The sequence below is a fragment of the Phyllostomus hastatus genome, unplaced genomic scaffold (genome assembly GCF_019186645.2).
Source record: "Phyllostomus hastatus isolate PE091 unplaced genomic scaffold, TTU_PhHast_1.1 phas_scaffold_182, whole genome shotgun sequence".
Classification (NCBI taxonomy): domain Eukaryota; kingdom Metazoa; phylum Chordata; class Mammalia; order Chiroptera; family Phyllostomidae; genus Phyllostomus; species Phyllostomus hastatus.
This window is the reverse complement of record NW_025334013.1, coordinates 7034548-7061518: the sequence shown is the minus strand read 5'-3', so window position 1 is coordinate 7061518 and position 26971 is coordinate 7034548. Positions and strand designations below refer to the sequence as shown.

General features: G+C 59.7%; 1 protein-coding gene across 1 annotated transcript in view; it reads right to left on the bottom strand.

Moving 5' to 3' along the window:
- TNFRSF1B (TNF receptor superfamily member 1B) overlaps positions 1–8434 on the bottom strand; it is a 33716-nt gene extending 25282 nt beyond the window's left edge. The window contains exon 1 of the mRNA XM_045859886.1: positions 8262–8434. Within this exon, the coding sequence (XP_045715842.1) occupies positions 8262–8339 (78 nt within the window). The 5' untranslated portion in view covers positions 8340–8434. The remainder of the gene's footprint in view (positions 1–8261) is intronic.
- Between the last annotated feature and the right edge of the window lie 18537 nt (positions 8435–26971).

The following is a 26971-nucleotide window of genomic DNA, read 5'->3' as shown; positions in this document are numbered from 1 at the left end:
CCACCCAGCAGCAGCCGGAGTGACCGAGGCCAGGGTCCCCCAATGGCTGACCAGAGCGCCAGGAACACACAAGGCTGAACAGGTCAGAATCGGGCCCCTTGGCTCAGGCTGGGGCACGGGAGCAAGGACGCCAGAGGGGCCTGGCTGCAGGGCGGGGTGGAGAGGGACACTTCCTCTGCCCCCCGAGGGCCTCTGTCCCCACCCTAGGTCCAGCCCAAAGTCCTCCTCCCCGCTGAAGCCCTGATCCTCCCTTCCTATTCTGCGGCTACACCCTCGGTCCACAGCTCTTGCCTAAACTATTGCAACGGTCTGTCTGTGCCACTGAGGCCAGAGTGAACTTCCGAATATGCTCTGTTTCGGTCACTCCCTTGCTCAAACACGACCAGTGCTTCCCCTTTGCCTCCACTCCCGAGAAGAGGTGAGCGTGGTGGCCGACAGCATGGACTCGGGGTGGGGGGGATGCCTGGCTTCGAATCCAGACGCCCCCTCACTGGCAGGCAGCATCAGACGAGGGTTTTTTTTGTTTGTTTTGGGGGGTTTGTATGTATTTTTAAATAAATGAGGTTAATAAACCTCTGCCTTTTCATCTGTAGGATGGACGTGATAACAACAGTCCATGCCTCTTGGGGCTGTTACAAGGATTCATGGGGTAACACAGGTCCCATGCGTAGTTAAGCACTCGAAACAGTTTTTAAATGTAACTGGTATCACGGCTTCCATCCCCCAGCCCCACACGGCTCCCAGCCTCACGTGCCACTGCTGCCCTAACAAGCCTGTTGCTCCAGTTCAGACGGTGCAGCCAGGGTCGCCTGCAACTCCTGCCGCGGTGCCTTCCTCCTGGCGTCCACGCATCCCGCCCTGCCCGTCTGCAGGGCTCGGCTCTCAGCAGCGCCCCAGTGGGGCCACTGCAGGAAGAAGTCAGGAGGGCGGGTTGGGTGGCAGTCGGAAAGGAGCCCGGGAGAGAGGGGGGCAGGGACCAGGGAGCCAGGCCAGGGAGAGAGAGTGGAACCATGGACACAAAGAGGGGGCGGCTAGCAGGGCGTGGGGGGTCGGGACAGGAGGTGGGGGAGGGGCCCGATGTTGCTGGGAGCACAGAGCAGCAAGGAGCAGGACCAGGGGCTGGCGGCTCCAGAGAACCGGGAGACGGGAGCAGCAGGTGACAACGGGGTGACCAGGGACGGGTGGGCCTGGAGCTTCGGTGAGTGGCAGAGGGAAGCGGGGCCGTGGGTCAGCAGGAGGAAGGACCTGGGGGTGTGGGATGCAGGCGGGAGTCCCGCTAACTGAGGGGAGGTGCGGGGAGCCCTCCCCCGGAGACTCCCCGTCAGGTCCAGACCTGGGCCCTCTGCGCAGCGGCCACGGAGAGGCCAGGGCTGCACTCTGCCCTCCGCCAGAGCCGCCAACTCCCCTCGCCGCCACCCCCAGCACGACGCTCGGGCCCAAAGGCAACAAAGCGAGGTGGACAAGGTCCTTGCTGACCTATTTCCAGCCAGGGCAGCGGAGGTCCAGAGAGGAGAAGAGTGGCCAACCCCCACCCCGCCCCCCACGCGCTACAGGCCAAGCCAAGGTGGGGCCTCAGCCCCGCCCCCCTGGCTCCCAGGCCCCCCCCCCCCCCGAGTCTCCCCCGACCAGCATTCGAGAAGGCCTCCCACGGACGGACGGGCAGGAAGACGCCACCATGCCCGCCTGCCCCCGAGGGCCTTCCCGCTCGCCCTCGCCCTGGGGCCCACTCAGTTCCCTGAAGCCGCGGCCACAGCAGCTGTGCCCACTGCAGGCCGAGCTCAGACTGAAACAGACCACCGTCCCGAAGGCAGAGCAAAGCAAACGAAACCCCCTGGGGATTTCTGCCCCGGCCCGGGCCAGAGCGGCAGTCAGCCCAGGTCCGGGCTGCGACGCCAGGACAGGGCAGGCGGTTTGCTGGCCTCTGGAGGGCCCAGCGCCCCTGGAAGGGACTCGCCCGTGGCCCTGCACGTCACCCACACTGCCGATCTTCCCACACACACATGCCCGCTTGCGTCTGCTGTCAGAAGCCAGAGGGCGGCTGGCCTGCCTGGGGCCCGGGAGGCAGGCTCTGCATCCCCCCCGCCCCCGCCTGACACTGGACGCTGGGTGCGAGCGAGCGGCTAACGGGCCTTCTCGTTTTAGTGGTGGCCCAGCCGTCTGGCGGTCACACGTCCCCACAGGCGACACCCGAGACGGAGCCCGCTCCACCGCCACCTTTTCCTCTGCTGAGACCACACGGAGGCTCAGAGAGGTAGGGCCGTGGGCGTCAGTGAACGGGAGAGCAGGGCAGAGACGAGACCTGAGCCAGACCCCGGGGCCCCCTGGACAGCAGCCCCCGCCCCCACTGGACGCCTCCCAGCATTCACTGCTCACACTCAGGGCAGAAGGAACGCTGTTCTTCCAGACCCCCCGTCAGTAAACAGACACTTCCTCCTCCGGGCCACGCACCCCAAACCACAGCGACGTCACTGGCACCTGTGACCTCACAGCACGCCGCGGCGGAAAATGCCTGTGGGGCCCAGACACCTGAGCCCCGAGCTTCACCGTCCCAGCCTGGCAGCCCGCAGCTCAGCAGAAGGGGACAGATGCCCACAGCCCTGGGCTGGGAGGGGGGCTGGCAGGACTCAGAGCGGGGGAGGGCCGTGTGCCCATCACTGGTGACAAAGGGTTTCTTTGAGGAAAAACCAGGCCCCCACACACACACTCCAGGCTTCCTTGAACCTGTGGGTTACAGACTGCAGACCCCACAGTGGGTGCCCACGGTCTCAGGTCCCAAGGGTCTGGCTGCTGACCTTTAAAAGGTGCCAACTAGGGCACCTGAAAGGCAGGTGGACGGAAACCCAGGCCCCTGTCCTGCCCGAGGGCTCTGCATCCTGTCCTGGACGCAAGCTGACCAGCAGCCAGGATTTCCTGGTGCCACCGGGGCCTGAATCCGAGAAAGCATCCCAGAAGCCATCCAAGAAAGTCCAGCGGAAGCAGGTGGGGTTGAGGTCGGTGGGGAGAGAGGCTGGGAAGCACAGACATTCAGGTGGGGAGCCCGGGCTCTCCTTCCTGGGAAAACTTTCAGACCCCCTCACCGCCCCCCTAGACTGGGGTCTTTCTCCAGCACCTACCAGGAGGACAGACAGCCCCCCAGCCTTCAAGGGGAGTGTTGGGGTCAGGGCTGCCGGGATCGACAGACAGGGAGGGACGCTTAAGGTCGCCCGGCAAGCCAGTGACGGCGCCATGATGGGAGCCCCGGTCTCCTGACTCCTCGGAGCCCTGCCGTCCTGGAAGTCACTTGGAGGCTGGGGGGTGGACAGCATGACCTCAGCACGCTGCCACAGGGCTTCCCCTCCTCAGGGTCATGAATAAACAGAGCCCTCGGGACCAGAGAGGTCAGGGACGGAAGAGGTTTCAGAGAGAGCCTGCAGGTAGCGGGAGAGCAGAGGCCTCCAGCAGCCCCTTCACACGGAGACACCCCGCTCAAGTGACAGACGGCACCTGTCACTCACTTGAAAGGAGTGGAGAAGGGCAGGGGGGTAGTGATTTCCTGGCCCAGCAGCCTTTGTCACATGCCCGCCTGGGGCCTGAGGCTGGGCGTCTGGGCAGGGGGCGTGAGAGGTCCGGCAAGGGGGCGTCTGGGCAGGAAGCGCAGCCAGGCAGCGGGGAGAACGTTCTCCCGGAGGCTGGCCTGGAGCTCCGGGCAACTGGAGGCCTGCCACCCACCCCTCATGGCCCCGTGGCCCAGACAGACAACCAGGCTCCACAGGGGTCCCCACCTCGGCCTGGGCTGCGCCCCAGGACCCAGCGTCAGGCCAGGGTGCAGAGCCACAGATGCTCGCAGAGCCGCCGGTGGGCTGCACAACCGACCAGTGCAGTGGGCATCGTCCCCAGCTTACTGACGGGACCTCGGGGGCTCCCAGACATGCGCAGGTCGCCCGGCCCGTGACAGCAAAGCGAGGGTTTGTGCTGAGCTCTGTCTGACCCTGAGGCCGGGGCCTCCTCCTAAGTCATCAATACTTCTTGCCTGTGGCCGGCAGAGCATCCAGAACCAGAGGCCACAGCGTCTCCGCTCTGCTCCTGCTCCTGTGTCCACGGAAACCATCTTCCTCTTCTAAGCCCCAGCTTCCCTCCCTCTCTCCTGCTTCTGGGCAAGTCACATGCCCCCTTGGGCAGTGAGTCACTGCCAGTGGGTGGCCCCATCACAAGCCTGGGACGGGGTGTGAGGGGGGGAGCACTTTGGGGGGAGCACCCCTAGCCTCTGCGCACTCACTACAGCAGGGAGACGAGCCCAGAAAACCAGCGCAGAGAGGGGGAGCCCAGCCCTGTCACCGCCGGCTGCTCACACTCTCGGGTCTCACCTGGAAAACGAGGTCGCTGTAAAGGTCAGATGACTATTTTTGGACACTTATTCAACATCCTTTGCGTACCTACTACACGCCAGGCACTGTTCTAGGCCTGCGCTTCCCAACCAGGGGCGATCTTCCGCCAGAGGACATTTAGCAATGTCCGGACACACGTTGAATCGTCACCAGTAAAGGGGGCAGCCTGTGACATGCAGGACGGCCCCTCCGCAACTACCCGGATGTCAAGAGTGCTGAGAACGAGAAACTCCGCGCTAGGCTACGACTCTGGGGCATGGACAGGTCCCTGCCCTCACTGTGCGTGCGCCCTACGGGGAACACACAATAAACGGGGAAAAAATATATAGTGGGTCGTGAGTGTTATTTAGCAAAACACAGCAGGTCAGGGAGCTCGCGTACCTGGTGGGAGCTTTTATAGGCGGGGTGGTCAGAGAAGGCGCCGAAGGAAGCGAGGGGATAAGACCGGGAGGTGGTCGCGGGAGGAACACTCGAGGCAGAGGGAAGAGCCCGTGCAAAGGCCCTGAGGCAGGCGTGCGGGGGGCACGTGTGAGGAAGAGAAAAGCAGCCAGCATGGCGTTAAACAGCACTAGGTTGATGTGTGGAACACACATACACACCACACACACCCCACACACAGCTGGCATCAAACTCCTTCCTTCCCCTTCACCCCTGCCACTGTCCTGGCTGCTCCTCCGAAAAGCACTGGACGGTCAAGGCCATGAACTGTCTCCCAGACCTGGGAGGGACAGCAGTCCAGGAGCCGCTGGGCCAGGCCCCAGGACGAGAGCGAAGGCGGCCTCAGGCAGCAGAATGCAGACACCTTATCTGCTCCCACACCTCTCACACCCACGTGGTCCTGCGAGGAGGACCAGGTGGGAAGTAGGCTCAGTGACTTGGCCCAGGTGACAGGGCAGAGCCCAGGTCTGTGACCACTGACAGTGTGGCTCCTGGGAGGCTGGAGCTGGGGCATGGTCACCTCGGGGTCCCCAGCGCCCAGCACCCCCTCTGAAGCAGTGCCTGGCCACCAGGCCACCTCCTCATTAGCACACAGGCTCTCCTCAGGGCTGTCAGGGAGGGGGCAAAGGGACATCCCAGGACAGCAGCCACCCCGCGTCACCCATCTCCACTCCAATGGCCAGCACCTCCAAGCCAGCCTGGGAGCCCCCAGTCTCTCCCCGAGCCTGAGCTGCGTATTGAGGAGGCGAGCGGCAGCCCCTCCATTCAAGACATCCAGGGGCAGGTTCCCCAGACCCAGCAGGTGGAGATGCCCCGGCCCCTCCGCGCAACAACAAAAAGCCAGACGGCAGGGCCCTCTCCGTTCCCATCACAGGGCGCCCAGCGCTCACTGATCCCACCAGATGTACGCGCGCATTTGTCCAGTGAATGCATGACGAAATGAATGAGGCATCCAGTCCACTCCAGCCAACAAACACAGCTTCAAAGGAAGCCAAAGCCCTGAGGACACAGAGAGTCTGCCGTCCCTGCGGCCAGCTCAGGTCACCTCGGGCTCTTTCTGTAACTCAGTCTAGTGACAGGCACTGAGATTCCTCAGTACCCGCTGCTGCATGCGAGGGACCCGGCTGAGGGCAGGAACAGGGATGCGGACACGGGGTGGGGAGGGCGGGGGAAGGCTGGGGCAAAGAAAGGGCTTTGGAATCAGGCCGACCTGCATTCACATCCCACTCACCCCCAGGCTCTGCCATCCTGGGAAATGTCACAGCCTCTCTGGGCCTGTCCCTGCATCTCTCAATGGGAACAGCACCATCCGCCTTTCGGGACACGCTGAGAGGGAGGTGCTGGTGAGATTCTGCAGGACATTCCTAGCACAGTGCCCGGCTCCTCCTGGATGCTGGGAACACGGGAGCTGTCGAGTGGCAATAAAGAGGAGGACTGCACGGTCCCTGCCCGGAAGGAGCTTTCCGCTGGGCTGGCTAAGACACAGCCAGGCCAGAAAGCAGAATGGAAACTGCCCTCCAGAGGGGCACGGGCTCTGACAGGTCAAAGGGGAAATGATCAGATCCAACGGGAGAACGGAGGAGGGCTCTCCTGCAGGCAGTGGCGTTTGCAAAAGGCCCCGAAGGATGGGGCATCGGGTGTACCACGGGAAGGGCACAGCATGGGCTACCCTTGTTTCACGGGGCATAGAATACAAATGCGGAGAGGTGGCAGCAAGACCGTGGATACCTCACTCCCTCTGTCCTGGGACACCTGGGGGAGTTTCTGCCCCAGCCGCTGGGAGCCACATGAGGCTTCTCGGGCAGGGAGGGAGATGCCACAACTCGGGGAGGGTCACCCCAGCGACGCTAGCAGGGAGGGTCAGTGGGAGAGGGTACAGGGGCCAAGAGATCAGCCAGGAGGCGGTGGAGGTAAGTAATCTCAGGAGGAGGGAAGCCGAGACGCCTCGGGAGACGGTCAAGAGGGGAGGGAAGTGAGAGGCGCAAGGGAAACCCCTCCAACGACTCCAGCGCCCGGTGTCCCCTGGGCCACAGGGACGACCTGTGCCTCCTTCCGCCCCCAGGGGCTCACACGCCACGGGAGCAGGATGACACCCCTCCAGGCCCTGCGGTCAGGCTGGGGACCGCAGCCATCAGCATCCATGCTCAGCTCTCAGAGCTGGGACTGTCCTGGCTGGAAGCCACTCAGGGCCAGCGCTATTTCCAGGACAACCTGTGGGGCAGGCCCCCAGCATCCACCCTGGTGCCCGCCGTGTGCGAGTGGACTCTGGTCCAACAGCCTCCATCCTCTGCCCTCAAGAACTGGACTCTTTGAACCAATGTCACCCCAATAAATCCAATAAATAAATAAATAAACAAACCAAAAAAAGAACTGGATGTCAAAGATGTCTTTAGCCTTAGCCAGTGAGTCACCAAACATCAACACAGGAGCCAGTGCCACCACCTCCTCCTTCCTTCCAGTCTGAAGTCCAGACGGTTCCGCACATACCACAGCCCATCAGGGGAGGATGGTGAGGAGGGATGAAGGCCCACCCCCTCCCCAGCCATAGGGGGGAAAAGGAAGAGGTGATCCTTGGAAGGAAGAGCGCCCCCATGCCTTTCCATGAAACACAAGGAGGTTTCTGAATCTCTGTTTCCCCTCTCTGCAAAACGGGGCCCCTCTACCTTACCACACCATGGACACAGCCAGAAGGGGCAGACACGCACTTCTCCCACCTTGCTGGTGTGGCGCGGGCAGTGAGCATAACGCTCTGGAGTGTCTGCCCTCTCCGTGTTCCTGAAGCGCCGCAGGCACCGCGTCTGCCTTGCTAACCACCCAGCCGCCCTCTTTCGATTCCGCCGCTCCCAGAGCTCAGGTCAGCCCAGGAGAACCTGAGGACGCTTGTCTCCGCCCCAGGACACTGGAGCCCACAGAGGAGGGGCGGAAATGGCCGCTGGGCACACCAGGTGGCCCCTGGGGAAGGGGTCTGGCCATGGGCGACAGCCAGCCCACAGTCCGACTGTGCCCTTATTAGGCGTTCACTGTACACCTGGCAGCCCTCGTATTTCTAAGAAAGGAAAACCATAGCCCCGGGCGGGGCGGGGGGAGTCATCCGAAGAGGGTGCCCGGCATCCGCAGTGGGGGCAGCTCCCCTGCCCCCCGGGAAGGGAAGCTTGGCCGTGGCAGCCGCAGGGTAACGCAGCTGGGGTCTCTAAACGCCCTGTCCTGCACTGACCCGGCTGCGCCCCCAGTGCCCCCGCCTCGGGCATATGTGCCAAACTGAGGTCTCCAGCGGGTCTCCGGCGCCGCGCAGACCGTGTCTGACCCAGAAGAACACGCAGCTCCTCGGTCACCCCGAGCCCCGCACCCCTGTCTCGGCGCTCCGGAAGCGCAGCCGCAGCCGGGGGCTCCCCGGGGTGGGCGCCAGCCCGGGTGGGCATGAAGGGCGGACGCTCCCCGTGGGCCGCGCGAGGCACCCACCTGGGCGGGCACGGCGTGGCCCGCGTCCCAGAGCGGCAGTCCGACGGCCAGCAGGACCCAAAGGGCGGCAGGAGCCATGAGGACCGTGCGGCGGCAGAGCGCGGGAGGGATCCGGCCGGCTCTGGCCCTTGCTCGTCTCGCCTTCCCTCCGCTCCGCTGCGCTCCCGCGCCTCCAACTGAAAGCGAAAGACTGCGCGGCGGGGCAGAAGAAAGGCGGGGGACGGGGCGGGGCGGGGTGGGCGGGGCTAAAAGGTCCTCCTCCTCCTCCCCTGCCACTCGCCCCGTCCCCACCGCCCGCTGCCCAGCAGGCGTCCAGCTCCGTACTCTCACCCCACGCAGGGCCGAGCCTGGCCCACCTCTGCCAACCCGGAGCTTCATCGCTGCCTCCGGGGTCAGCCACTCCCAGCCCTCGGTGACCCTTCAACCTCCCTCTAATGCCCGCTCCCCGAACGTCCCCCTCCTAGGGTCCCGGGGCGGTAGACCCTCACTGGGGACGGACTCCCACCAGGTTCGTGGCTGCCCTGAGGCTGTGCCTCTCGACCTGTTCTCAGACCACTTACGCCGCCCTCCACCGAAGGCTCCCCACACGTGGGGGGCGTTGCGCTAATTCGGAAAAACATCCCACCCAGCTGACACGAGCTTTAGGGGGACCACGGCGGCTCTGCATCATCCACTCATTTGGACTCTAGAGTCGGACCACCTGGGCCTGAATCTCTGCACTAACTTCGTGGAGTTATTGTGAAAACTAAAAGATACACATGATATAGTACCATATACCTCATATATGTAGGTATACTTACAAAGTACAGATGTCGTTTATTAATACTCTCTGTATAAGTATTAGATGTTACTGCAATTATTCATGTTTTCATCTGTCCTTACATATCCTTCACGCCCTTTCAGGGAGCCAGACCTTGCACTGCCTTCCTACCTGAGTCCCCAGTCCAGGTGGCTGACCAGTGAAAAGAGGCTGCGACCGAAGCCTTCCAAGGAGTAGTGGGGGCCCCCAGGGGGGCTGACTCAGGCCACTAGAGCTGCCTTCCCTGGAGTTTTCAACATGACCAAGCACCCACACTAGTGCCACCCGCACCCCCTTCACTTCAAGTGCCATTTCTTTTTTTTTTTTAAGACTTTATTTTTAGAGAGAGGGGAAGGAAAGGAGACAGGGAGAAAAATATCAATGTGTGGTTGCTTCTCGCACGCCCCCTACTGGGGACCTGGCCTACAACCCAGGCACGTGCCCTGACTGGGAATCGAACTGGAGACCCTTTGGTTTGCAGGCCAGCACTCCAGCCACTGAGCCACACCAGCCAGAGCTCAAGCGCCATTTCTGATGCCAAAGCCAGCCCTGTGTGACCAGAACATAGTCCCCCCCCCAAGCCCTGAGAGTCCCTGTCCCCAGCACACAGGACATTTCCTGCGTGCTGTGAGGGATGGGCAGAGTGGCAGGAGGTGACCCTGTTTCCTTGTTCCCTCACCCCTGAGGGGCAGGGACGCCTGCTCTGGGCCACCAGCTCCTGTGATGGGGACGGCAGTGACGGTGCTTCTAGGCGCTGGGTGAGAAACTGGGAAGTGACGCTTGGCAGATGGAAAATCCCAGCTCCTGACCAGGAGGCTTGGAAATCACCTGGTTCCCACACAGCCATGCGAGACGGGCCTCGCTGAGGGTGTGGTCAGCACAGCCCACAGCCCTAACGTCTCAGCACCAGCCCTGGAAGCTCACAGGACGACTTCTCCTGGCCCTTACAAGTCTCACCTGGGTGGAGTCGGGAGGACTCCCTGATTCATAGGAGAGGGCCAAAGGCCAGGAGTGGGGTGTCACCTGGCGGAAGCAGGGGCAGATGGCCCTCCACAGATGTCCCGTCCACACCTCAGACCCAGCGGGTCCCACTGGCTGGTCCCCACTGTGGCAGCTCGGCTCACTCCCTGTGTGCCCCGCCCCGCCCAGCTCTGGTCCTCAGACCCTGCTAGCCAGAGGCTCTAACGCTTGTCACAGACCTTTATGGGGCGCCTGCTGTGTGCCAGCCCTGGGGTGCTAGGCACTCAGCGATGCACGAGAACCGCCCATCAGTCTCGTGGTCCCTAAACTCCCGTGATTATCAAGTTCCGGAGTGGTCCCTGGGAGCTCCTCTGGCTTGGCCCCGGGAAAGGGAAGCATCCCACCTCCTTTCCCAAGACGGCGCTCAGCATGATGGCAACTCCTTCCCCAAAATCCTTCCCTTGGGTTTTCCAAACCCGACATCTTGTTCAGGCTCGGGGTGGGGTGAGGATGACAAATTCTGCGTGAACCATCTGACGCTGAGTTTCTTAGCGTGACCTACATAGGTGGCCCAGGACTCTCCCTTCAAGATGGGGTTCGAGCCCTGGCTGGTATAGCCCAGTGGATTGAGTGTGGGCCTGAGAACCACAAGGTCACCGGCTCGATTCCCAGTCAGGGCACATGCCTGGGTTGCAGGCCGTGGCCCCAGTGGGGGGCACACAACAGGCAACCACACATTGATGTTTCTTTCCCTTTTATTCTCTTTCCCTTCCCCTCTCTCTACAATTAAATACATAAAACCTTAAAAAGAGAGAGAGATGGGGTTTGACCTTGGCACCCACGGTGTTATACCTATCCTTAAGGAATCTGGTGAAACTCAGCGATGGCACAGGGAGTCCCTGTGACACGCTGCCCCTCCCCGCCTGCCTCACAGCCCAGTCCTGGCTTTGACCTTGGCCATTTCTCACTTGCAATGCTCCGGTGGCCTCCCAACGGGTCCTCCGGCCTTCAGGCTCCGTCATTCTAACCTGAGCTTCCTGCCGTGGCCAGGGCCAGCTCTCAAAGGCATCAGGTGGTCATGATGTCCCACAGTTCCCAACTGAGGGAAGAGTTTGCCCCCTGTCCCAAGGGACATTTGGAGATGTCCTCAGGCGTTTTGGGGGCAAGGACAGATGCTACGGGCATCTGGTGCGTAGAGATGAGGGATGCGGCTAAAGATCCTGCAATGCACAGGACCGCTCCCCAAACAAACTACCCAGCCCCAAATTTTGCCGAGGGATGTGGAGAAAGCACGCCCCAGCACGTGGCTCACCGCGGCCTTCAGGACGGAGCTCAGCCTCTTCAGTGCAACAGCGAAGGCCTGCTGGGCAGGTCTCCCTCCACCCCTCCCTCTCACCGCCCTACGGAACCCCAAGTTCCCGCCTCAGTTCCTCGTTCCCCGGGGTTCCTGCGCCTGGGATGTCTTTCCCTCCTGTTTTCTTGGTGATCGCCTCCTTCAGATCGAAGCCACATTCTCTCCGCTGCGGGCTGGGACTCCAACAGACGATCAGCCCAGCGCTGACCTCCGTCTGGTTAGCCGCTCACACGTCCCCCTCCCGTCTTAGCAATTAGGGGACGAGCAGTCAGGAGACTTGCAGGAGCTGTGCTGGGCGAGAGCAGGGTCCAGCTTTATGGTGAGCTTACACGGCTGGGAGCAGGCATAGCGACTCACACCGAGTCTGGCTGCTCGCAAAGCCGCGGACCAGCTGCCTCGCACGCTGCTGGACCACGCGGTCCTCGAGGCAGCGGGACTCAGTCACGGCCCCCCGTTTCCCTGGTGACGGGTGATACGCAGGGAGGGCCCAACCAAGTTGCAGTGCATGAGGACTCGGTGCAGCTCTGGTGTGTGCGGGAGGTAGTACAGGGGGGATGAGTGAATGAGTGAGTGTGAATGAATGAATGAATGAATGAACAAACGGGTGAGTGAGTGAGTGTATGAGTGGACGTCAGGGTCAAGGCCAGGCCCCACGCACTCCACCTCCTCTCTCAGACCGTGCATGTGTTCCATCCCAGCCCCACAGGGCAGGAAACGCCCACTTGCTCCCCGGTCATGGATAACGAGCAGGCTCCTAGCAGGCAGGACCATGGCCCCCCGGTCCCCAACTCGGGGGGATGCACGCACAGTACCTGTAACTTTGGCCTGGACTCCCCTATACCTTTCCTCACTTCCCGGTGTAGCCCCTGGCCCTCCGGGAGCCCCCCACCATCTCCCACACACATGCAGCTGATGACTGTGCTTTGCAAACAGGTGCAGGCGGGGGCTCAGCAGCAGCAGCAGGCGTCGTGCATAAGAGTAGCCAATGTGTCCACCAATATCTATGAACACCTACGAGCTCCAGGCGTTCCAGCGGACTCGACAGCGGATGGCTCTCCAGCTTCGGCCAGCGTCAGGGTCATCTAAAAGGCTTCCGACACGTGCAGTTTCCTGGCCCCCTCCCACGCCTGAGGTTCCGGCTCTGTCGTGAGCCGCGGCTGACTGACAGACAGACGCCTTCTGGGAAACCTTGCAGGGAGGATTTGGCTGCAGTAGGTGCTGTGGCTGAGGGCGGTTGTGGAGGCAGAGCTGTGGCCGTGTGGTGTGCTGGCATCGGCAGTTTACACGGCAGGGGTGCGGTCTCACAATCAGCCACAAAGCCAGCTCCTTCCAGCCTGGTCTCCGGAGGCCCAGGGGCATCCTGCCCTGCAGGCCAGCAGGACCCCCGCCCCTTCCCCTCTTGGCGCACAGTGGGGGCAAGCAGCCTTCTCCCTCACCCCCTGTCCTGCTTGTCTCTGTGCTCTGCCCCAGCCCCTCGATGATTCATGTCCTAAAATCACGAACAGGAAGGAACACTGGGGGTTAGACACAGCCCTGCAACTAACTGCCTCCCCCTGTCCCTCCCTCCTGCCCTCCCACCTTCTTCCCCAGGGCCACGTCTTGGGCTGAGCTGACCACACCAAGCTGGGGCTGGGGGCGCTGGACTGAGAAAGATTCACTGGCTCCGTCTGGATTTCCTTCCAAAGGGGGGGGGAGTGTAGCTTCCCCCTCCCCACCCTCAAAGAAGACCCCAGGCAACTTGGGGGAGGGAGCCAAGAGCACCTCCAAGCCTCCTTGTCCCCCTAGTCCCCCAAAATCTCCCTGTTCTGTGTTGCCTCTTCCAAGGAACCACCCCCAATCAGGCCCATACCTTCTGGAGAAGACCCCCCAGTTTCTAAGCCCGGCACATGGGCCACTAAGCCTCAGGGGAGTCCCCATTCCAGCCTGTGTGACCTCGGGCCGGCGTCCTCACCTCTGACACGAAGGGGCTGCGTTAGGTCAGGCCATACAGGCTGATTTCGTCCTAAACGCCAACCCCACCTGTGGACGGCTGCCTCGGGCCCCGTGCTGACGGAGATTCGGAGCCCGCCCGTGGGCTCTGCAAGACGAGATGCGTGAGCACGCAGCCCGGTGTGCCCTGAGTGGGGGAAGGGTCCGCCACGCACGTGTGCCTGGCCCCTGCCGTCTCTGCACTAAGGCCGAGTGTCCCTCCTGTCCTCGTGTTCAGGGGTTCGGTGGCTTTCATGAGACTCGAGGAGACAGGGCCGGACAGGCCGGGCTGGGTTCTAAACAGCTGTCTTCAGCGGTGCCCAGGGGTGTGCCCGTCCTGTGGGGATGGCCGCCCGGTCCCATCCCTGCCTTGCCTGACCGGCAGCTCTCCCTTCTTCCTGCTGCAGCCCACATGGCTGGATTTTTTTTAAAGATTTTATGTATTTATTTTTAGAGAGGGGAAGGGAGGGAGAAAGAGAGAGAGAGAGAAACATCAATGTGCGGTTGCTGGGGGCCATGGCCTGCAACCCAGGCATGTGCCCTGACTGGGAATCAAACCTGCAACACTTTGGTTCGCAGCCCACGCTCAATCCACTGAGCTACGCCAGCCAGGGCTGTGGCTGGATTTTATACCCATCTATCTGTCTTTTTAACCTTACATCTGCTTTGTGGAGGTTTTATTTTTTAATTTAAAAAAGTCAGCCCTGACCAGTATGGCTCAGTGGGTCATCCTGCAAAGCGAACACCACCGGTTCGACTCCCAGTCGGGGCACATGCCTGGGTTGCGTGCCTGGTCCTCGGTTAGGGGTGCTTTCAAGAGGCAACTGGTGGATGAGTCTCTCACACATGGGTCTTTCTCTCCCTTTCTTTTTCCTGCTTTCCCCTCTCTCTAAAAATAAAGGAAGGAAATCTTTAAAAGCAAAAAAATGCAAATCTTAGTATAGGAAACGCCCATATTCCCAGCACCCGGCACTGACTGACGTTAACAAAGGAGTGAGTGGCCCTCCCTCCTCTGTGGCCTCCTGTCGTAACGCTGGGCCCCTCTGCCCTTCTGGCTGGTCCCGGACACGCAGAGCATGACAGGCCTTGGCTCTTACAGGTCCGTCTGCCTGGGTCACCTTTCCTCCAGACACCTGCACAACCCCAAAGTCACCTCCTCGGGGGTCACCTCCGCGGACCCTCCTAACCGAAACCGCTGCTTTACCCCTCTTCATGCCACTTGTCATCATTTAAAGGGACCTTGTCTCTTTTGTTCTCTGCCGGGGCCCCAGCACCGAGAAATCAGCACCGACTTCATTAGATTTTTTTTTAATAGACTCTCAGCAAATATTTGTTGAATTATTATTCTTTTTTTGGCTTCAAATTCCTTCCTTTCTAGTGAACACTGAAGTTTCTTCTTGACTCCCGGCCCCAACTCTAGACCTTCCTCCCCAAAGGCGACTGTCACCGAGTCCGCCGTGCTTGTCCCCGGTCCATCTGCTTCCGTCTTCACACGTAAACGAACACCGAGGAGTATGATCTTACATAAGTAGTCGTGCGTTTATACAAACGGCAGAATACCAGGTGCGCTCATCTGCTCCTTTATATCTCCCCCACCCCTCCGCTGTGTTTCTGAGAACTTTCCACGTTGATGAGTTCAGCCCTGGCTTCTTCCTTCTACCTGCTGGGGGTGCTGCCTACCCCCCCTCCCTCCCCAGGCCGTGCTCCTGCTGCCCTGCGGTGGGAGCTCAGGTGCCGGCACAGCTGTGCCGGTCCGCATTCTGCAACGCGTTCTGGCCCCCGTCTCCCGAAGCACAGGACGGAGAGCCTGTCTAGGTTGTAAACCTAGAAAGTAGACCTGCCAGGCAGTGGGGGTTGTGCATTTTCATTTTCACTGGGTCCTGCCAGGTTCCTCTCCTAAGGGGCTGTACGCACTTCCACTCCCGCCAGCAGCCCGTGGGAGCCCCTGCGCCCACATCAGCGGGTTTCCTTTTATAGCCCTTTGTTCTTTCAATTCTCCTGCCTCCCGCAGCCTCACGCGGCCCTGCCAGCATTCCCCCCATTTGAAGGGCGAGCGCCCCCTCCTCCAACTTTCAACCCTCATCCCTAAGCCCTCCACCCCCTCCCCTCACTCCCCGCCTCTCACCCCTGCTAACTCCACCCCCTCCAACTGCCACCCATCACCCACCCCACTCTCCAAACACCCCTCCCCACCCTGCCTCACCTCCTCTCCTTCAGGCCCTGGCAGAGCTGAGAATGGGCTGGTCCCCACCTAGTTAGAGACTGGAAAACAAGCAATGACTGCCTTCCACCTGACTCTCCCCAGACCTGCCTCCCCTTGGGCCCCAGTTTCCCCACCTTCCCCCAAGGTCTCCACCGCATTACCCGCTGGGGCTGGGCCACTGGCCTGGACTCCCCTCATCTAGCCTCTCCTCCAACCCCCTCCCTCCCCTGTCCGTCAGCCTTGGGTGTTTTATAATTTGGTAGCTAGCTGGTGGGAATGGAACATTTTTTTTTTGTTTTTTTTTCTTTTTGCTAATCTCTCACTCGCAGTTGTTTGGACCTGACAGAGCGGGTTCAGTGAATCACAACCCTCCGAGTGTGCTGCGTTTCCTTTTTGCCCCAGCGCTGCCCCCACCACTGCCCCACCTGCCCGCACCACTGCCCCACCGTGAGCTCGGGCCCTGCGTCCTTGCAGAGCACCTGGTGCTGCTGTCTGCGGGTGTCTCCGTTTCTCTGCATGGGGCTGCTGGATCTTGGAGTATCTGGGTGCACATCTCACTGACAGCACCAGAAGTTTCCCCGGAATGGCCAGGCCAGCCACGCACCCTCCCGCCGGCAGGGTCAGAGGGGTCCCCTTTCTTTTCACTCCCCCCTCCCCCAAGCGCATCATGAGCCCACATTCTGATTTCGGCCAGCAAGGCCAGGAGATGGGTGTGAAGTGGAACTCACTGAGTCTCATTTGCATTTCTCTAAATATTCGTGGGCCTGAGCACCTCTGCGCGGCGCGTTAGTCATTTGGGTTTCCCCTTCTGCAGGCTGCCTCTTCACATCCTGTCGTTTTCTTGTAGCTCTGCAAGAATTCCTCGTAGATTCTAGATATTAATCCCTTGTCATTTTTAGATATCGCAAATACTTGCCCCATGGTGTCATCTGTCTGGTGTCCTTATTTATGGTATTCTTTGTATTAAAAAAAAAAAAAAACTCCTTAATTTTAATGTAATCGAACCCATCCATTTTTTTTATCACTTGGTCCTCAGTCAAAATCTCCTTTCCCACCTGTAACATATAAAGGTATTTTTTATTTTCTTTTATTAGCTTTATGATTTTACATCTCACGTCTAGGTCTTTAATGCCACCGGGCTATGTGTGGTGTGGACGACCTAGAAAAAAAAACCCCCACCAGCTGCATTTTTCTCCAGTGAGACAGCCTTTCCTACGCCATCGGCCAAACCGGCCACCCTTCCACCGCCGGTCAGAATAAGGTGGGTCTGTCGCCAATCGATCCACTCCTTCTGCTGGTCTTCTTCTTGTCCTGAGGCTAGTTCTTCAGGGGGTTTTGGGGGTTTTTTAAAGATTTTATTTATTTTTAGAGAGGGAAGGGAGGGAGAAAGAGAGAGACAGAGAAACATCAATGTGCGGTTGCTGGGGGCCATGGCCTGCAACCCAGGCATGTACCCTGACTGGGAATCGAACCTGCGATGCTTTGGTTTGCAGCCCGCGCTCAATCCACTGAGCTACGCCAACCAGGTTTCTTCAGGGTTTTGATGAGTGGAGCTTGGCAGAGTGCAAAGCGTCTGGTAAAGTGACCCTCCCTTGCTCACCTCCTCTAAACTTATTCTAATCCTGCCGGGTGCTTGATTCTTCTGCACTCATTTTAGAACATGTTTAAGTTCCTCCAGTCCCAGCCGTGCTGTTAATGGAGAGTGCACTGGAGCGGCATCGCCGCAGACTTCCCCCGTGCACGCGGGACACCCTTCCTTCCTCCAGAGCTGCTGCTTCTCTGCTTCCCATCCTTCGGATTCTTCCCTGGGCATTCCGGTGTGGCCGGGGCCAAAGGTGGCAGGCAGTGCCCCTCCCGAGCCCACCACTTCCACACCTGGGCTCCCTCTCCGTATTTGCCATAACCCCAGGCGAGCCGAAAGGCAGGGCCCAGAGTCCATTTTAACAGATGACTTTAAGCAGCCCGTCCAGGCCCACACGGCCAGCAGAGCGTGGGCACAGAATACAGAACAAAGCTCTCTACGGCCAACCCCATGAACATCTGGAAAGTCTGTGTCATGAAGGATTTGCCAGACGCCAGGGCTGCGTGCTAAGTGGCACGGCTCACTAGACAGCTTCCAGGGCTGGCTCCAGTCTCCCGGGCTGGGCCTTCCGAGGAGGCGGGGTCACCAGGCCCATCCCACCCATCACCGGTAGGTAGCTCAGCCCCTACCTACTTGGAGTGGGTGGTCCCAGCTCTTCAGACAAGGCGGCCAAGTCATGCTTGTCATATCTTTTCTGCCTTTTCGTGGGGAAAACAGCTTCCCTGAACCTGCCCTCACCTCAGCTTCCACAAAAGCTCCCTCCAAAGGACCACCTGGACCCTCAGGCAGTTTGGACGTAAACAAGCTTGAAAGGAGATGTTCTCCTGCTCCAGACACTGAGCCATCTTTCCCGGCTTCACTCCAGCCCACCTCCTTCTTGAAGTCCTCCAGGATCTCTCCAGCCCCCAGGGATCCCTTGCCCTCTCTTCGGGAGGACTGGCATTGGAGAAAAGGCACTGGAATGAACTGAACCAGAGAGTCTCAAAGATTTTTTTTAAGATTTGATTTATTCATTTTTAGAGAGAGGAGAGAAACAGCAGTGTGAGAAAGAAGCATCATTTGGTTGCCTCTCACACACTCCCCAACCCAGGACCAAACCCCTAACCCAGGCATCTGCCCTGACCAGGGATCGATGCGGCGAACTTTCACCTTGTGGGAAGACACCCGACCCACTGAGCCACAGATTTTTTTTTTGGGGGGGGGCATAAAACCCTTTGCTCAAATGGAATCTTAGATGGAGAAATAACTTAGTTTTCTCCGATTGTTTGAGTCCGGATCCCAGCTCTGCTGATCTTTAGCTGTGTGACCTCAGGTAAGTCACTAGACCTCTCTGAGCCTCTGTCTCTTGATCCGTGGAATGGCAATACCGACTCTGCCTGCCTCCCAAGGTTGTCATGAAGAGTAAATGTGATGACACAGGAAAAGTACCTGGCACGCGGCAAGCACACAATGACAATGGCGAACAAGGATGGAAACCCACTTTGTAACACGAACCCAGGGTTACAGCTTCCAGCTGCGGCGGGGGGGGGGGGGGGTGATGCTGGGGAGGACCTTCTCCTCATTCAGTTGGCTCCCTCCCAAGCCCCATTCCCAGAACCCTTCAGTCCCACCGCCTGGATCAGTGATTCAGACTCTGTGGAATAAGGTGCATAAATTAACATGCAAAGTAGGCCAAGGGACTCCCTAATGGGGCACAGGCGTTAAGAAGAACCTGGGCTCGTAAGTCAAGTAAAAGAACCAGAACTAAAAGCAGGGGTCCTCTAGAAGCTCCCCTCAGTGGGGGCGGGGCATGACGGGGGCTCGGGGGGAGGGGCAGCGTTCACGCTGACAGCCCAGGCCACGGATTTCCAACAGTTTGTAATTGTGGGATGGAAATTATTTTAATTATACCCATAAGTGAAGAGATTTTATTCTGTTAATCGGGGAGGACAATTTTTCAGTATTATTTAAAAGTAAAGCAAGAAACCCAAATGTCTGAGTGGTTAGAATGGGGGGTGAGATCGTGCATCATTTTTATTATTCTCCCTGTACTTCTGGTTTCTATTGGTTTTCTTCTTCAAGGGCACGGTTAGCTCTCTATTTACAAAGGGTTTTGATTTTCGTTTGAGTTTCTAAAGCACCAGCACCAGGTTCTAGTCCAGATAGCCACCGATTCTCCGTGTAATCTCGGGCCCAGCTCTCCCCTCTCTGAGCCTCAGTTTCCCCATCTGTAGTCAGAGAGGGAGGGGCTGCAGGGGGCTATGAGGCCTGGGCGTCACATACCTCTCATTCCTCAGACCCCCCACCCCGTGCACCCCGCCAGCCCAGATGGCCTACAGCGACAGGAATTATTCATCAGCCGAATTTCTCTCCTCAGCCAAATCTTGACCCCGGCTCAGCAGGGCAGCAGCCAGGGGGCAGCCAGGGATGAGAGGGCAGCGCCAGGGGCTGGGGGCAGTTCCCTGCCGGGCTGGACACGGGGTGGCTCTCAGCCAGTTTCCCTGACAGGGCACCCAGCGCCAGCCTTCCCTCTGGGACACGCAGCCCACGAGAGCCGGCTGCCTGTCACCATCACGGAGGCCACGGAGCCGCAGTCACTGACCTCACGTCTCCAGCAGGTTGGTCTTTCCCCAATTCAAAAGGAGGAAAACGTTAGTAATCTTTCCCCACATGGTTTCCTAATCTTCGCTCATTCAGATGTTTACCAGTACACGTCTTCCGGCCAGAGCCGGGCAGGGCAGGCCGGGCTGACTCAGCGTGGGCACAACCCTTGCAGGGCATGGGAGGCAGAGAACTCGTAGGAGGGACAGCAGGACCCTGCTGAGGTGCCCAGGGCCTTCTCCAAGTGCGTGACAGGGACTTGCTCGGCTCTCGTTCATCTCCCTGGTGACGTTCTTCTACTAGGACCTCATGCCCAGGGAACCAGGAACCAGAGCTCCCCACCGCCCAGGCCTGTCCTGCCGGTCCTGCAGATCCCACAAGCACTTATTAAGCACCTACTGTGTGCCAGGCCGAACTCTCCTGCCCCTTTGCCCCACAGGTCATTGAGACCCTGCCCCAACCACACGCCCAAACAAGGATCCCAGGGACCTTTACCTTCTAAGAATGAATGCTGGGATTTCAAGCACCAAGAAGGCATCGACTTTGCCACCACCGACCCAGACCTGGGTTCAAGTCCTAGGTCAGGATATTCACCAGCCTGTGACCTTGACCTTGAACAAATCACTTCATCTCCCTGAGCCTTTATTTCCTCATCTTTAGGATGGGGAGAAACACGTCCCCTTTGCAGGGATGTCGTGAGGATCAGAGTACGGGAGTCCGCAGGGCCTGGCACATAGTAGGTGCTCAGTAAATGCAGCCATGCAGCCTGCCCTCCCCACCCCCAGTGGAGCGCGGCATCCCCCCAGGAAGAGGGAAAGGTTTCCCTGTGAAGTTCCCCAAGTGCTCAGCCTCAGGCACACTCAGAGGAAACCCCCCTCAGTCCCCAATTCCCCTGCAGTTCCCCAGCTCCCCTGAAGCTGTGGCCACTTCCCGCCAGCCACCCCCGACCACCCAGCCCGGCCCATCCAGTCTCCCCCTGGCTCCCACAGAACGATTTCCACCTCGAAACTGCCGCCATCACCCTCCCGAGAGATCTAGAGACGCAGAGACGCCAGTGCCGGGATGGCGCAACCCCCACTTCCCCCTGCAGGCCCCGAATTGCTCCATCTTCCCAGACCTGCGTGATCTGTGCCGAATTCCCAGGCCCCTGGCTGCACACCTGACCCCCTCTGGGGGCCCCGCAGACCCCTGCAGTCACCCCCGGCTGGGGCAGCTCCCGTACCGCTCACGGTCCCTCTGCAGGAGGGCTGTGTCCTCCGCACCCAGCAACACAGTTTGAAATCGATACGTATTTATCTGACGAACGAATGAATGAATTCAACCCTTTCACCCTCGCTTCGGGGTAGAGACTCTTATCCAGTCCGCGGGGCAGAGGAGGAGGTGCAGGCCCATCACCTGGGCTACATGTATGGCACGGTGCCCCGAGTCAGCCCGTCTCCCCAGTGGGGCTTGGACTCCCCGAGAGCAGTGGCGTGTGTGCCGCCCCAAACACCCCCACCCTGTTCCCCAGCACAGTCCCTGGCTCGCAGTGGCTGTTCTATGCAGAGCTGTTGCTTGAATGGCTGAACACACAAGCAAAGTTGTCTTTCACACAGAGGTGGGGTTTTTGTTTTGTTTTTAAATATTTTATTTATTTATTTTTAGAGAGGGAAGGGAGGGAGAAAGAAGGGGAGGGAGAAATATCAATGTGCGGTTGCTGGGGGCTGTGGCCTGCAACCCAGGCATGTGCCCTGACTGGGAATCGAACCTGCGACACTTTGGTTCACAGCCCATGCTCAATCCACTGAGCTACGCCAGCCAGGGCAGAGGTGGGTTTTGTGAGGCCTTCGGAACGAAGCCTCCAACCACCGTCAGGGCGGTGGGAACTCAGAGGGCACAAAGGTCCCGGTCCCACGAGGTCCTGGAAGGCTTTCCGGAGGAGGAAGGGAAAGTTGAGGACAGAGGCCTGGGGGTCAGGGCACTGGGCAGAGATTGCAAGGTGGGGACGTGCCCCCGGATTTAATGGCCGGGGGGATGCGGCTGGGTTTCATCAGGGGTTCGGGTGCGGGAGCGGGGAGACATGGGAGGTAGCAGGACATGCCTGGGAGGGCTGGATGGGCAGGTCCTGGGGGATTGCCGACAGCTGTGTAAGGAGGTGGCCTGGTCAGAGCTGGGCTTGGGCAGAAAAGGCAGACAGAAGGCAGGACGCATTCCCTGCACGGGAACCGAGCCCTGTGGGTCCCTGCCACGTTCTGCAGGGCCGGAGACTCAGGGCTAGGGCCGCAGCACAGCGGGGGCTCCAACCTGAGACGCACTGGAACGGCGTGGCCGAAGGGTTGTGAACTCAGGCTCCAGCCAGATGGCGTAGGTTTGAATCCTGGCTGCCCTTCTTAGCCGCTGTGTGACTTTGGGCAGGTGACTTAACTAGTCTGTGTTAAGTCACCTCCTCCGTCTCCCCGCTGGCACCAGAGATAATAATAATAAGCAACCACTTCCTAGGAAATGAGATAGCACAAAAAGCCTCAATAATTAAGAGGTCCTGCTGCCGCTCTACCTAACGTGTGACTTCCTGGGCAGCAGAGAGGGAGGCTTCTCCATCTCTCTCCCTAGAGCCCAGCTCAAAGGGGCACAGAGTTGTCATCCTCAGGGAACTTTCAATGAATACATGTGGCCCAGAGGACCCTGGCCCACCCCGGTGGCCTCCCTCAACACCTGCCCAGGCTGTGGGTATTTCCTGAGTGAAGTGGAACGCAGCGAAAAACAGCGTCCCTGCAACGGCCTCGTCTTGCATAATCTGCCCACAGCTCTCTGCCGCTTCCTGGCTTCCTGGCCGGCTCCGTGCAGCCCTGGGGTGGGTGGGGCGTCCTGCTCTGGAAGGTGCCGAACCCCGCCCCTCTCCTCAGGGGAGGCCCAGTGAGACCTCTCAGAGCCTCAGTTTCCCCACCTGGGAGACTAGGGCGTCGGAACTGATCATTTCGAAAGCCTCAGATGTCCCCAAACCAGACAGATGTAGGCCAGAGCTCTGGCCCTGGCACATTCTGACGGCTCAGAGGCCCCAGTGCACACACAGGTCGGCCCCACGGGCCAGAGCTCACACTCCAGAGACAGACTCCATTCGAATTCCAGCCAGGTGGCGGGGGACAGGTGATGTCATTGCCTTGAGGCTACTCTGGGAAGACTGAGGGTCACATGACTGGGAGAATGACATGGGGCAACCTGTGAAGTGTTTGGGACAGCACCTGACACACAGTAGGAGCTCACAAACCTCCCACACTCCTGCCGAGGGCTGGGGTCTGCCTCCCCTCTCCAGGACTCTGGGCTCTGTGACCACCTGGCCACTAGAATTCGGCCAAAGAATGGGCCTGTTTCTGGGCCCCAGTTTTAAGAGCCTGGCAGTTTCCACGTCCTGCCCGGGGTCATTTGCTCCAGGAACCTGGCCACCGGGCTGGGAGGAAGCCCAGGCCCCTCCACGGGGGGGCTCACGGAAAGAACCCCACGGCTGGTACCCGCTGGCCACCCGTCTGCGAAGTGTGCTCTCCGGTGCCAGCTGGTGCTGCGTGGGCAGAGGAGAGCTCCCCCCACCCCCCAAGCCCAGGCCCAACTGCAGACCTGTGAGCAAAATGAATGGCTGGTGTTGTTTGAAGCCACTGAGTTTTGGGGTGCTTTATGGCACAGCAAGAGATCACTAGGACAGTGGGAGGTCAGTGACTGGCCAGTCAACGCTTTTGAAAGCCGGGAATCTACGCGATCGTCTATAATTATGGTTGTGGGGAGGTTTAGTGGCCGGGCACGGAAAGGGCTTTGCCATGAAGTTCCTAACAGGCCATTTCCCTGCCCCTTGTGTGGGGTCAGCTACGTAACTTGTGGGACCCAGTGACAAATGAAAACTCGGGGCCCCCTGTTCAGAAGGCACTGGTGACTCTCCAGACGGCGACAGCAGAGCGTTCCACCAGGCTCAGCCGTTCTACGCAGGGGCCCTGTGGGACCCCCGGGCCGTGTGGCCGGGGGGCTGCAGAGGTCCTGCTTCTTGTCTCTTCTTGTCTGTCCAACCGAGGAGACCGCTTTGGCTCTGGCCAAGCTGCCATATAAATGAGAACCTGACACTCTCACCGCAGTTGCTTTTACTTGAACACCCATTTTTTCATTGATTCCAGAGAGAAGGGAAGGGAAGGAGAAAGCGAGGGAGAGAAACATCAATGCGAGAGACAAACATCCATTGGTTGCCTCCAGCACGAGCCCTGACCGGAGACTGAACCTGCGACCTGGGCATGTGCCCTGACCGGGAATAGAACCCGCGACCTTTCAGTTTGCAGGATGATGCCTAACCAGCTGAGACACTCCAGCCAGAGTCAAATTACTTTTTTTTTTTAAAGGGAGATTGAAAACCAGCAACTAATCTTTACTGTTCTTTTAGACTGGACTGCAATTCCCCCACCCCAGCCCCAACACACACAGCAAGGGACCAAACGTATCAAGCCGGGACCTTAGGCAAACCCCTTCACCTCCACGGGGCTCAGTTTTCCCATCTGTTCAATGGGGAGGCTTATTCGTGCCCCGTCTTCCATGGATCTCGGCACGGGGCACAGAGCGGGTGAAAGGAGCTACTGAAAGTGCCAAAGGCGACCCGGTGGCCGGCCAGTCCCCAGGGGAGGCCTCTGTCCTGCCCAGCCTCCCAGAGCCCGGGTCCCCTCCCACCCCGACCGCCGCCTCAGGCCACCTTCCAGGAGTGAGCTCTGCGTCAGGGGAATCGGGAAGCAATCCGGGCTGCCGCTTGGTCTCAAGCAGGTTACCCAGCCTCTGGGAACCGTCCCTCCTTCCCCATAAAACAAGCAACCAAGGAACCTCCCCGTCCCCCAGCTGTGATGACATGGAGGTAAAGAGAAATGTGTCTGGAGGGCACAGCACCAGCTGACCACTGTGACAGAAATGCAGCCCCGACCACAGAGGCGGCCTGGCTGCATGGGCACAGGGCTCATTTAGAACCACAGAGTGGTGGGGGGGCTTCAGCCCCAGCTCTAGCACTGCCTGGCTGTGCGGCGGGGGGGTTGGCTGCTCGCTACTCCTCTCTCGGGCTCGATGAGTCAACGGCGGTGCCGACCCCCCGCCCACCTGCCGCCGTGCTCACGAAGCCCAAGCACCAAAAGAACGTGGAAAGCCTTGGGCAGACTTGAAAGCTCTTCAAACGCTGCTTATTATGGCGACTGTCACTGACTGAACAGGGGCCATGCCTGGCTCCAGGTCAAGCACTTCACCCGTGACCCCCAACCACCTTTCAGAGCAATGATTGCCCACACCCTGCAGGTCAGGAAACCAAAGCTGAAGGCCCTCGAGGGCTGTGCTGGAGGCCACGCGGCTGAGAACCCCTCGACCGGAGGCCGCGCCCTGAAGGCCCGCTGGGACACGGGAGGAAAGCGCAGGCCGTGATGTTAAGGTGACCCACGCCCCGAGCCAAAACACAAACAGGGGCCTGTGGCCTTCCCAGGATTTTTCGGTTTAGTTTTTACTCTTCTGGAAGACACCCAAAGAAAGAGGAACCTCGGCTGCCAGCCTCCCGCCGTGACCGAGCGGCCAGGACCCAGAGCTGCGATGTTAATTAGCCGGGAATGTGGCCTCAGCCTTGCCCTTTCTGAGAAACCTCCGACCGGTTCCTGGCCACCGGCAGCCTCTGCCTTTGTCCCCCACTTCCCCCTGAACTGGGTTAAAACAACCTTTGCTGCTCCTGCTACCACCTTTCACACCCGGCGCTGAGAGAATGGCAGGATGTTTATTGTTCTAAAGGAGGGAAATAGAAATAACCAGAGTCTGATGTTCTGAGGATAAAGTCAGAGTGTCTCGCAATGGCCCGCCAGGCCCTCCTTGACCTGGCCCTGCTGGCTGCCCACTCGCTGTGCTTCACCAGGGGAGCTTCTTGAACCCCAAGGCCAGGGGCATTCCCACCTCAGCGCCTTTGGGGAAGTGGTTCCGACTCCCCCGAATGCTCAGCTGCCAGGGCCTCACCTCGCCTCACCCACTTGGTATGTCACTCAGGTGGAACGCAAAGGACACCTCCTCCAAGAAGCCTTCCTAGACCACCTGGCTAGAACTACCCCTGCCCTCCAGACACTGCTATGGTGCCCTGACTGGGGCCTCCCCTAGCACACAGTGTGGTCGCCTCTGGTATGACCTCGCTCACAGGTTTGGTTCTGCACCACCGTGGGTCTCATTCAGGGGACACACGAGAGAAAGTCCATCTCAGCGCCATGCACCCTCTGCAGCTGGACTGGGCCTGACCCACCACAGGTGTCACTGGAAGGGGGAGGGGAGGAAGGAAGATTTTGAACAGCCATGCAGTGCGGTCTGGGATGCCCTGGGACCGAGAGCAGGATGTCCCCTGCAGAGGGGCCACGACGCTTCACAGATGCCCGCAGTTGCAGGCAGCCGGCCGACTGACAGCCAGTCTTCTGACTGGGAGTGGGGGGCTCTCTGGGTCCCCCCACAGAGCGAGAGGGGGCCTGTCCACCGTGAGGTTCCCACAGCAACCTGGCCCCAAGGGAGGCCAGGCCCCCGGAGATCCCGAAAGCCCTGGTTCACCTTATCAGCGCTAACACGGGCTTTGGGGGGCCGGCTCAGAACCAAACATCAATTATTTTCTGGGGGAAAAGTGTTCTAAGCCCAACGCCCTTCTGAAAGTTACCTGTTTGGAAGTCAGAGGGGCCGAATTCTGCAGGCCCAGGAAGGGCCCCCTCATGGCAAGTGGCCACGGATTGGACCGAGGATGGAAGCCGCCATACGGCAAACACGAGCCACGTGTCAGGTGACGCCTCCCGTTGCTCTGCAATCTCCTGACTCCCTGGAGAGTCAGGGTCTTGCTCCATCTGAGGGACGGGCCCTGGCCTTAGAGACTCTAAGAACCTAGAGCAGTTTCCCGCCGGTGAGACAGACGGTCTTGGGAAACAGCGGGTTTTCTCCAAATGCAATAGCTTCCGCAGAACGCCCGTTGCTCCCCGCCACCCTCTGACTGCAGCTCTTCGGGAAGGGGGCTGTGCATGTACCAGAGACGGTCCCCTACACCCTGGGAACCGCCCCCCTGAGCAGCAGGGCCCTGTCCATCTGTCCATCTGTCCATCTGAACAGCCAGAGGTTAAGAAGCACCGCCCCCCCTCACCCCCGTTACTGGTGAGGCAGGGACATTTGCCCTGGCTCTCCCACCAGCCATTTCAATGCGTTTCAATGGCGAGGTCTGGGTGGGGGCTGGAGTCCTGGGGGTGGGGTGGGGTGGGCACGGTCTGACTGAGGCAGGAAAGTG